Source organism: Thermobia domestica, chromosome 11 (genome assembly GCF_964235325.1).
Source record: "Thermobia domestica chromosome 11, izTheDome1.hap1.1, whole genome shotgun sequence".
Lineage (NCBI taxonomy): Eukaryota > Metazoa > Arthropoda > Insecta > Zygentoma > Lepismatidae > Thermobia > Thermobia domestica.
In genome coordinates this window covers 238,156,842-238,169,038 of record NC_137464.1, presented here as the reverse complement: position 1 = coordinate 238,169,038, position 12,197 = coordinate 238,156,842, and the positions used below count along the sequence as shown (strand labels likewise).

At 33.5% G+C, this 12,197-nt stretch overlaps 1 protein-coding gene across 1 annotated transcript in view; it reads left to right on the top strand.

The window, feature by feature from the left end:
- Positions 1-11,523, top strand: part of LOC145664839 (innexin inx2-like) — a 39,216-nt gene extending 27,693 nt beyond the window's left edge. Inside the window, exon 4 of the mRNA XM_081731846.1 lies at positions 7,971-11,523. Within this exon, the coding sequence (XP_081587972.1) occupies positions 7,990-9,153 (1,164 nt within the window). The 5' untranslated portion in view covers positions 7,971-7,989 and the 3' untranslated portion in view covers positions 9,154-11,523. The remainder of the gene's footprint in view (positions 1-7,970) is intronic.
- The last annotated feature ends 674 nt before the right edge of the window (positions 11,524-12,197 follow it).

Sequence of the window (12,197 nt, the reverse complement as noted above, 5' to 3'; positions counted from 1 at the left end):
CAGAAAATTATTATTGAAAAATTTCTCACTTATCTACAACTAATATGAGTAGAATACATACCTCACATTGTAGTAGATAAAATATCGTTTCCAATTACTGTGAGATAAAACATCACCCGGTATGTTATTGTGTCTCTTTAATTAAATTAAATTAAACCAAATATTTGCCTTTGTTTGTATGAGGCAAAATACATAACTTGTGATTACTTATCTTTTTAAGGTGAATTTAAAGGAAACCCCTTAACCAACCAGAGCACAGTTTCTCTGTCTTTTCAATGTATTTTGTATGGAGAGAAAATATACAAAATAATTCGATCATATTCAAGGAATCAGTATTCAGACTTTCTCCAAAAGCAAACTTAATCATTAATCAGGGATAATCCTTGTAGTTTTTTTTTTTAAATATTTTGTTACTTTTCTTTCTTGAGAGAATTTCATTATTGGAAGCATTGCTTTTGAAGAGTAAAATTAAGTGTCTTCAATCATGAATAATACATTCGACTAAGTTCTTTTGAATAGTGTCCCTCCATATAAATTGCATTGGAAATATCGAGAAAACGTGCTGTCATCTTTTGCCCAATCTTTACCACTGATCACTTAAAACAAAGGATGAACGCTTAGACCAAACTACTTAACCTAGAAACTTAAAATTTTATTTATTTATTTATTTATTTATTTTTGATTGTTGTCTCTCCATATAAAATATATGGGAAAAAATAGAGAAAACGTGCTGCCATCTGTTGGCCCACTTTTACCACCGAACATTTAAAAGAATGTATCGACTTCTAGACCAAATTACTTTACCTAGAAACTTGAAATCTTGGTTGAATTCTTTTGAATATTGTCTCTCCATACTAAATATATTAGAAAGATAAGGAATACGTGCTTCCATCTGTTGCCTCTTTTTTACCACCGAACATTTAAAACAAGGTATTAACACCTGGACCAAATTATTTAACGTAGAAACTTGAAATTTGGACAGTATATATTTTTAAAGACGTATACTACCACTACGGAACGATTTCCGTAAATTCGACGTAGAAGGGGTAAATGGGGGGTTGATATGATAAAAGAATACCCATATCTCGGAAGATCTTAAAGTTAGAGACATGAAATGCAGTTTTTAAAGTTATCATTTAAAATGGTTCAATACGTGTTTCAACATTTCTTGATACTTCATCTAAGTTTAGAAGGAAATAGAATGGAATGGGAGTGGGTTATTAAGATCTCCAAACAAGATATTCGAACTTCGTGCAAGACTTCGAGATTAGACGAATTCTATATAATAGACGCAGAAGGAACTCAAGATTGCCTGCCACAACACATGACGACATTCGCTAGTAAAAATACAACACTCGACTTCATGACACGGAGACTCTACAATACAATACAGTACAATATTTGTATAATGGTATGCGCGAAGCAGGAATGTACGCCGAGTGTGGATACTGAGGGTCTACAGTTCTTTGAAATTTCGACTTCCCTATAAATTTAGTACAATTTTAGGGGCAATTTTACAAATTCGAATATCATTTCTCCTCGTATTGTATTTAAACTCCATCGAAAAGCTTTGAACCTCTTCCCGAAATAAATTTTTGCGTACTTTCCTGGTGTGAAGTATACCATTCGCTGCCTACCATACGACATTAAATCTCTTCTAATTATAACAAAATGCCAGGATTATTGTAAAATATTTCAGTTTAACGTCCCACGATTATATCCTTTAAGCTAAGGTAGGCGGATGTGTAAGGCAAGTGAATGATGGAGGAAGCATTGGTGAAATCAGTTTATGAGAGGAAACGGACGTCCTCCGAGAAAACAAAAACCCACAGACGATGTTGTCCACCACAAACTTACTTTGTCGGGGATTGAACCAGGGACACCACGCACCAGAAGTAAGTACTCGATCATTAAGCCACTTCCAAAAATTATAGTACGTAGTAGCACAGTATCTGCATTTTTCATTGAAGGGAAAACAATTAAATTGAATATCATCTTAAGTTAGGATTTACTAGCATTTATAAGCCTAGAAAGTATTTAAATCTGTAATATCTTTTTTAAGATTGCTACTATCATTTCTGATAGTGAATTATCTTTAATCTAGAATTTAATCTTGATGTTTTGACTGTATCTCGCAACATTGTCGTAAAAATTTCTCACAGAACGATGGTTTATCATTTGTAAATATTTTGAATGTCAAGAATGAATTTAAAAAAAAAAAAAACTTACTTTCACTGAAGGATTAAAATTTTTCCTCCTATGGTTCGGGATCTGGGGAGACGGTAACACTTGTTCTACCTACGGGATGGTCTTGGAGTGTTCGCAAGTTGGGAAAAATCTTAACTTAGAAAAATTTGCTTGCAAGAAAATGGGGAAAAGATATATATATATATATATATATATATATAGGGTGTTCTAAAAATGGCGCCCACGGACCACAGAGCATTATTCTACAGGACAAAATAAAGCGGAAAATGTTATATGATTAAATGCCCTCCGAGGCCTCCTTCAGCCGCTATGGCGAATCAAAATTTCACAATTTGGCAACGTTGCAGATTAACTTGGAGCCATTAGCATTACTCTACGAATACAATAAGCAGTTGAATTGATTGCTACACTAATAAGTGATGCTAGTGCCAATCAATATCGATTTTAGATGCCATCTGGAAAGAATCGATATAACTATTTGATAGATTGGTAGAACTAATCTATGGTTCTTTATTTGCGACGTTGCCACATAGTGTAATTTGCGTCTCCAGACGAGGACTCGAAAGGTATACAAATATATATGCATATATAGCTTTATATTGACTTGTAGAATAATGCTCTGTCGTCTGTGGGCGCCATTTTTAGAACACCCGATATCTCTCTCTCTCTCTCTCTCTCTCTCTCTATATATATATATATATATATATATATATATATATATATATATATATATATATATATATATATATATATATATATATATATATTCAAGATAAAGCTCATTTAAGCATAGTCAAATTGAATTATTGACAGAATTTTGTGTCCTATATTTTGCGTCCTTCGTTACAAAGTTTGTCTTAGAAAAACCTTGAATATTCTGGCCCTATCGAGATTTCTTTCCAGATTTGTGTTCATGATTTCTTACTCCAACCTATATTATAATCTTTTATCAAGGCTACACCTACTCTGTGTACAAGAAGCACATTCAATTAATTCAATACTGTAGTTCTCTGTTGCTATTCCTAATTCTTGTAATCGTGCATTCTTAAGTGAAGTTAGTAAGTGACGGGGATAACGCGTATTCTAAAGTGTAATTTAGAAAGTAACAGAAACAAAGCGTTTCTAAAGTGGAGGTAGAAAGTAACGTGGACAATGCGGATTCTAAAATAGAGTTAGAAAGTAACAGGGATAAGGTGTATTCTAAAATGAAATTAGAAAGTATCTGGGACAAGGCGTATTCTAAAAAAGAGATAGAAATAACTAGAATGAGGTGTTCTACAGTGAACTTAGAAAGTAACGGGGGCAAGACGTATTCTAAAATGGATTTCAAAAGTAACGTGGCAATGCATATTCCAAAGTGAAGTTAGAAAGTAACGGGGGCAAGACGTATTCTAAAATGGATTTTAAAAGTAACGTGGCAATGCATATTCCAAAGTGAAGTTAGAAAGTAACAGGGGCAAGACGCATTCTAAAATGGATTTTAAAAGTAACATGGCAATGCATATTGCAAAGTGAAGTTAGAAAGTAACGGGGGCAAGACGCATTCTAAAATGGATTTTAAAAGAACGTGGCAATGCATATTCCAAAGTGAAGTTAGAAAATAACGGGGGCAAGACGTATTCTAAAATGGATTTTAAAAGTAACGTGGCAATGCATATTCCAAAGTGAAGTTAGAAAGTAACGGGGGCAAGACGCATTCTAAAATGGATTTTAAAATTAACATGGCAATGCATATTGCAAAGTGAAGTTAGAAAGTAACGGGGTCAAGACGCATTATAAAATGGATTTTAAAAGTAACATGGCAATGCATATTGCAAAGTGAAGTTAGAAAGTAACAGGGGCAAGACGCATTCTAAAATGGATTTTAAAAGTAACGTGGCAATGCATATTTCAAAGTGAAGTTAGAAAGTAACGGGGGCAAGACGTATTTTAAAATGGATTTTAAAAGTAACATGGCAATGCATATTGCAAAGTGAAGTTAGAAAGTAACGGGGGCAAGACGCATTCTAAAATGGATTTTAAAAGTAACATGGCAATGCATATTGCAAAGTGAAGTTAAAAAGTAATCGGGACAAGGCGTATTCCAAAGTGGAGTTGGAAACTAATGAGGACAATCTGAATTTTGTGTCCTAAAGTGAAGATAAAAGTAAGGGGACAAGGTCTTCCCTTGCCTCAAACAAGTGTAAATTCCGATACCTACCAGCTTATTTCCTATTCGCAACGTAACTCTTGTTTCACTGTGGTAGTGTTTTATCAACCTTTCAACCTTTTTCGAATTCCAAATCAGAAGTTCAAATCTCAATTTATTAATAGTGTGATAGAGCAATAAATTAAAATGAATTAAATATTTACTGTATATAAAAGTATACTATACAAATAAATAAATCTATATTGTAAACTTGAAAGTGACTATGTTTGTGATTCTTAATCTCTTGAACCACCAGACCGATTTCGATCAAATTTTCAACATAGATGAAGTTCGGACCTAGGAGTGATTTTATCTATTCACTTTGATAGTAGAACTTAGGAGAGGGTGAGAAATGGAAGATTTAAAAAAAATAAAATAAAACTTAATAACTTTTGAACCAGACGTCCAATCTCGGTCAAATTTTCAACACAGATGAGGTTACAGCCTGGAAAGTCTTTTATGATTTCACTTCGACGGTAGAACTTAGGGGGGGAGGAGGAGGGAGGGGGATATATATATATATATATATATATATATATAAACATAAGTAAAACTTAATAACTCTTGAACCACTCGACCGATCTCGATCAAACTTTCAACTGGACCTGAGATGGTTTTCATTATTTCACTTTGACGGTGCAGTAGGATGGTGGAAGGGGAGAGATATATATAACAAAAAAGAAAGTAAGAGTGAGTGACTTAATAACTCTTAAGTGACTTAATAATCAAATTTTCATCATGCATGGTTTTTACCATATCACTTTGACGGTGCACCTTAGGGGGGAGGAGGGAGTTATTAGAAATGATCGATATTAGTTTCGCATCTAAAGGTTTCGAGTTACTCAGAAGAACAATAACATTTTCGATGTTGTTTAAATCGAAATTCAGCTCCGTAAGTTGGGGAGAAGAAGAGGAAGGTTATATATATATATATATATATATATATATATATATATATATATATATATATATATATATATATATATATTAGGTGTCTCTTATTTTGGGTGATTTCGTGTTGCGAAACGCACCCCCCAATGCTGAAATATTAGCTCTCTATGAGAACGATAATCCATGCCGACTTGACGAATTCATGAAATTTACGTTTCCACATTATATTAATATAATTTAGTATTTTCAACCGTGATAATGGAGAAACTAAAAGAGACAGAGAAAAGAAGCTTTGCACAAAGCAACTAGAGAAAGGACGACATCTGTCCGTGTATTGACGAACATCACCGGATGAACAGTGTTGCCAACTCAAGAGAAAGTTTTGTTTTTGTAAATCGAATGACCTAAATTGGATATCATCATTGGAAGCAACAATGAAAACAAAGACAAAAGAAATCTTAAACGTAGATCAGTGTTGCAAACTTTTCGATAAATAACGTGAAATATATGCTGAATGCAAACACCGTTAGCGGATATAGGAAGTGAGGTACTAACGTTTTGTATACCTTAAATTAAATAGTAACAAGAACTATTTACGCTGACTCTAGGTCTAGAAGGGTCCGTGGAACAGTGTTGCCATTAACAGAAGGGAAAATTGAGTTTGGAAAAGGCCACTAGCAACGAAGCTGGTGCGTTTTACAATTTGCAAAAACAAGCAGTTTTGTGAGAGTACAGCGTAATTTCAAACGACAATTTAATGCTGATCCACCCACACACAAATTCATGGTGAAGTGGCATAGAACGTTTATTGAGACGGGGTGCATTTGTGATCAAAGAAAAGGATATTCAGGGCAACGTCCAGTCTCCGAGGAAACTGTGGAGCGCGTAAGAGCAGCCTTCGTACACAGCCCACAGAAGTCTACACGTAAAGCTAGCAGAGAGTTGCAGATGCCACAAACAACAGTAAGCAAGATCTTACGCAAGCGTTTGCGGTGTTACCCGTACCGACTGCAGTTGGTTCAGAAGTTATACCCACAAGACAAGGTAAAGCGCCGTGAGTTCTGTGAGACTATGCAAAATTTCATGGAGGACGACGAAAACTTTCTGACGAAGATCATTTTCAGTGATGAGGCGACATTTCACTTAAGAGGAAAGGTGAATAGACACAATGTAAGGATATGGGGAACCCAGAATCCTCATTCAACTTAAATGTGGAACGTGACTCACCGAAAATCAATGTTTTTTTGTGCAGTATCAGAGCGTCGGGTGCACGGCCCGTTCTTCTTTCAGGAACAAACAATTACAGGTGAAAGTTACTTAGCATTGCTACGTAACTGGTTGATTCCGCAACTTAGTAATGCAGAGATAGACGACTTCGTTCTACAACAAGATGGAGCGCCGCCACACTGGCATCGTGCTGTACGCAGGTTTCTAAACCAGAACCTCCCAAACCGATGGATAGGGCGCTCTGGAGCCAATGATCAAGTTCTTTTCAAGTGGCCTCCAAGATCACCTGACCTCACTGTTTGTGACTTCTTTCTGCGGGGATTTGTGAAGGACAAAGTGTATGCACATCCACTACCCGCAACTATGAACGGTCTCCAAGAACGCATCAGTGATGCTGTCAACTCCATCACACTGGATATGCTTCACAACGTGTGGTTGGAGCTAGATTACCGCTCGATATTTCCCGCGTTACAGGTGGCGCGCACATTAAGTGTTTGCGATTTCAATTATTGCTACAAAAACTTTTTGAGTTTATGTATCACTGTTCAAAATTTCAGCAAAATATTCCTTCGCATATTAAATTTACACTAATATATATAAATGATCAAAAATGACCATTTCGGATGTCATTACCACAGTGTCGGATGTCAATACCTTCATCTAGCTGATAGCCCGAAAAGACTTACTAAAATCACGTCAGCAGGAAAAATCCAATTCTTTCCTGAGGTAGATTTTATTTTTTCGTGAGGTTTAACTGTATAAACACTGTTTGTATTCATTAAGACGCTTCACTATTCCCTTTTACAGAAAAGCACTTAAGGATATATGTTTCTTAATAATAAAAATACCTTTATTTTGCAGGAGAAAAATTACAATTCGACAGGAGAGTCCCGAAGGGTTTAGCTGGTTGTGGTCACCAAATACAGAAAAGGTGGCAAGAGCTCTTCACTTTTGTTTCGTGGTTTCATAGTTTTAAAAGTAAGCGCTGGACTACAAAGAAAAAACCTTATTTGGATTAATGTTTTAAATTTTCGTTCTTCGCTAGGTGCTCCAAGCCAGACCAAGAGGTAAAAGTTAGAAAAAAAATATTTATCTGCATCAGTGGCGAAGCCTGAAAATTGAATATAACGTGTCAATTGCATTATAGACCCCATTACCGAACTTGGCCGAGATAGTGGATCTAGCTACTATTGCAGAAAAACATTCACTTTCGTTCAAGGGTAATCGTGCGAAGTAACGGACGTATGGTACTATCATTACAATCTTATAAGACACAGTATCGTAATCTTAATAAGTAACTTTTAGTTACTGATTTCATGCTTAATGAATATGGTTTTAATAGTTAATATTGAACTTTATTGTTAATAGCGCATGATTTATTCACTATTATTTTGTTATTTTGTTTTGTTTTTATAAACAAGTTTTATATGTTTTTGGTGCTTTCTCGTCTTTCCAGGGACAAACAGGAAATTAAGATGAGTTTGATGAAGTCGCTGATGGAAATCCGTAATTTCTTTAAGGTTTTCTTGTTCGACAAGATATCTATGGACAGCGTCTGCTTCCGATTCAATTATAGGCTTACAACAGGTTTGTTGTTAATTTTTTGTTTCGGAGTGACCAGTTACCAGTTTTTCGGGTCACCTATGGAATGCATTCAGGACGCTAGTGCTCCGATTCTTCAGAAGGGGTTCGACACCTATTGTTGGATCACCAGTACTTTCACTCTGCCTTTCAAGCATGGAACAACGGCGATTCATCCAGGAGTAGTCGCTTCCACGAAGAATGACCAAATCCGTTACCACTCTTACTATCAATGGGTGCCTTTCATGTTTTTCTTCCAGGCTGGATTCTCCTACGCCCCGCATTACATCTGGATCTGCATCTTGGGTAATAATTTAATGCATTTATCATCAATAATCAAGGATGTGAACGCGGATGAATCTTCAAGAAGCCGACGAAAGAAGATCTGGAAAATGACTAAAAGGTATCGTTATTGTCTCCGGAACATTGGATGGTTGCCTTACTTGCATTTTTTCTGCATTACCCTAAATCTTATTACAGTTATCGGCAATGCGTTTCTAATCAACGTGTTTCTAGGAAATGAGTTCTTCACTTATGGCATAGATGTACTCAATATTGTCAGACAGGAATCCAACGACAGGATTGATCCAATGTCTGCCGTCTTCCCGCATGTCGCAAAGTGTACTTTTTCAAAATATGGCCCCTCCGGAGACATCCAGCTTCACGATGGTCTTTGCATTTTAGCATTAAATGTTGCTAACGAAAAGATTTACATTTTCCTCTGGTTTTGGTTCCTGTTGTTGGTAATAATCTCGGGTTTTGAGTTTATTCACGAGGGAACCATGCTGGCATGCCGTTGCTTGCGGAAGAAGGTATTTAAGTTTAGGTTCATACCAACCAACCGTCAAAGTATCATGAAACTGCTACCAGAAATATCGTACGCTGAGTATTTTCTGTTCGAGTTCATAAAGCGGAATGTTGAACCTAGCATCTACAAGCAGTTTCTTCTTAAACTAGAACTTCGCCTGGAGAAACCAGAGGAAGAGGATTCGGATTCCGACACGGACGAAGAAAACGAAAAAAAGCAAGAAGTGTCTGAGGTAGTAACACAAAAATGAAAATACATAATCACGTTCCAGTAGAAACTCATTTGCAGAGATAAAATTACACAAATTCATAATTACGTAACTAGATTGAGAAAAATGTATGAAAATGGATGAACATGGATGTATTTACATCTTGCACAGCAGCAAGAAATAAGTGAGAAGAGTAAAATATGTAGCTTGATTTTTAATTAATACGTGTTGTAAGAAACTAAATTTGGAAATTGGTTGCGGATAGAACTATCATTTAAAAAAATATATTAATTTTATGGAATTTAAGAATATTACATAAAATTGTGATAGATACGTTTTACAAGATTTGTGTTATTAAATTCATGAATTACCACATTCAAAATTTATAAAAGAATGTTAAGGGAAGTGAAGGAAGTGTTAATACAAATTACAATAGATACAGACGAATATTATTCATAACTAATTATATTTTGATTTTAGTATGGTAAAGATAGAAACTTTTAATGGTAATGATCTGCAATATTGACAAAAAAAAATATTGCATGTTTAGTACTGAGTTTCTGATCTTCGGATCCTTGTATGTTCGTTCATTATGTACACAAGCTTCATGTTTTCTCTTGTTATTTTATGATTAATATTATCAAAATAATACAGACTGCTTTACACGAAGTACATATGCTAAGATGCTCTACTACGAATTAGGTTTCGTTTTCTTCTTCATTACTTTGTTTTTAATTCATTATACATGTATGATGTTGATTAGAAAGTTGTATTACTTACTTACAAACGCTTGCTTACTTACTTAATTCCGTGTACTTACTTAGAACGCTTCATCTCAAATTTTCTGTCTGTATTACAGAAAAATACTTAAAGTGTTTTACCCTCTTCAGTGTTTTAATGGTTTGATTTTGTTTATGCTGTTAAATAGTTAATTAATTTAGTACTTTTATGCTATAGGCATTTCTAAAAAAAATATAGAGATGAATTGAAAGGTTTCAACTTCTCGTTTATAATTACCACAAGCTATAAGATAAATTTCCAACAATTGCCTAGTCTATCTCATAGCTCCTCAACGCCATTTTGAATCTAGTTTGTGTTACAAATAACAATAGCAAGTTTACAGTTAACAAATGGACAAATATTCATGTTTAGAATTGTGTAAATATATCCAAATGGTTTATTCATTTATTATGTTACAGTATACATGTATCTAGATGTCTTTGAAGCTTTGTGTCATTAAAAGTTTGTTTTAATTTGTATGGTAACAGAAAACAAGTTACGTTCTGTGTGTTATACTTGTCACAGGTGCTAATGGATCAAATATTCTAAACAGTTATTCAACCTTAAAAAGTTAGAATAAGTGTCTTATTAATATATCATTCCTGAATGCCCTAGTGATTAATGTGATTATTGCCTCGCTTGAAAGTATTCCAGAAGGTTGTGTGTGTTTGAAAGAGTATAGAAGTTGAAAATGCCAGAAAATAAAGTAGGTATAATAGTAACATTAAATTACTTCAAGTTTGTTTTTAAATAATTTCTAGAAATGAAAACGAACATTTAAAAAATTAGGAAATTTGAAGTTCTAGGAATTCTAATTAATTGGTGTTTATTGTATTGTTATTATAACACGATCGCTATATAAAAAAATAGTTTTAAAAAGCTCCATTATTTAAAAGTTATAGCTCTTTTACAACTATTGCGAAAGGTGTGGCATTAAATTTATATTGTCTAAGTATCAAATACATTGGTGCTTTCTAGGTATTTACTTATTATTGAGAAATATTTTTCGCTAAATTTTATATGATTATTGGTTAGATGTCTAAATTTTGAAGTAACAATAGATCAAATCTATAATGTCAGTTTTTAACCATAGTTGGTTTTAGTATTCACTAAGTCACTTCATAAAATAGAATTAGAATTTGTAAACGTTTGAAAGCCATATATTCACGACAGACTCAAACTTTAAAACAAAAGCTGAATTATTCAATTTTTATTTAACACAAATTAATTAAAAGAATTACTTAGATTCATAACAGTTCAAGTATATGTTGCCCAAAATATCTAAGAAAAAAGATTGGTATTTAAAAATTGGTATTTAAAATGTTTAATTAGATTTGACAGTATATCCAAAATATTATATAAAAGATGTTTCTAGTGGAAAGATTTGTCTATGTTACTATTTTCTAATATTTTCGACTTTTTTGCTAAAACTGTTTATATAAATGTGTATAGCTTAACTAGAATACTGAGGTAAAGTCTGTATTTTTTTGGTAACATTCCAGAACAAAAATATTTTAATATAAACAGGAAAATACATATTATGTCTGTTAATAAAACATTCTATGAAATATTCTGCACTACTTTTATATACATTGTATATGATATGTTAAATATGTAATTTAGTGTAGTCTATTATTACGATTCATATAATAAAAATTTCTCAAAATGATCTAAAATACTATTATTTTTACGATAACATGGACAAAAAGCTTTTAAAGTTTAAAAAAAAGTGTACGATCTATCTGAGCTTTAAAGAGTATTATCCATTCTCACAATTTAAAAATGTTGCAATTCTGAAAAATATTAATACTACAATTTTATTTATTTATTTATTTATTTTTACAAAATACTCATAATTGAAGTAATATAAGTTTCCAAGTTCTTTTTATGTTAGAGGAATTTGACTGAATTCTGACTCATAAACTGTGTTTACAGGTATTTAAGTAGACAAGTGTTAATCATAGTCAACCACCAAAAGACTGTAGTATTTCTGTTGATAGGAAATCATTTCATATATTATATGACATATAACCTTATACATAGATGACTATACACTGATACATCATAATTGGTAAATATACCTTTACTCATAAGCTGAGAATCTTCATCTATGTCTGGACTAAATCAGTCGAATCAGTGTTGCCAGATTGGGCTACAAGTAGCTAATTGGACTATTTTTAAAATGCTATCGCCACCAGCATTTTCAATTGGGCTTCACGCTATTTTTTGGGCTATTGTTAATTTTCTCTAGGCTATAATTCTTAAGAATGCACTACTTTCTTATGTTCATATATGAATTCACAAAT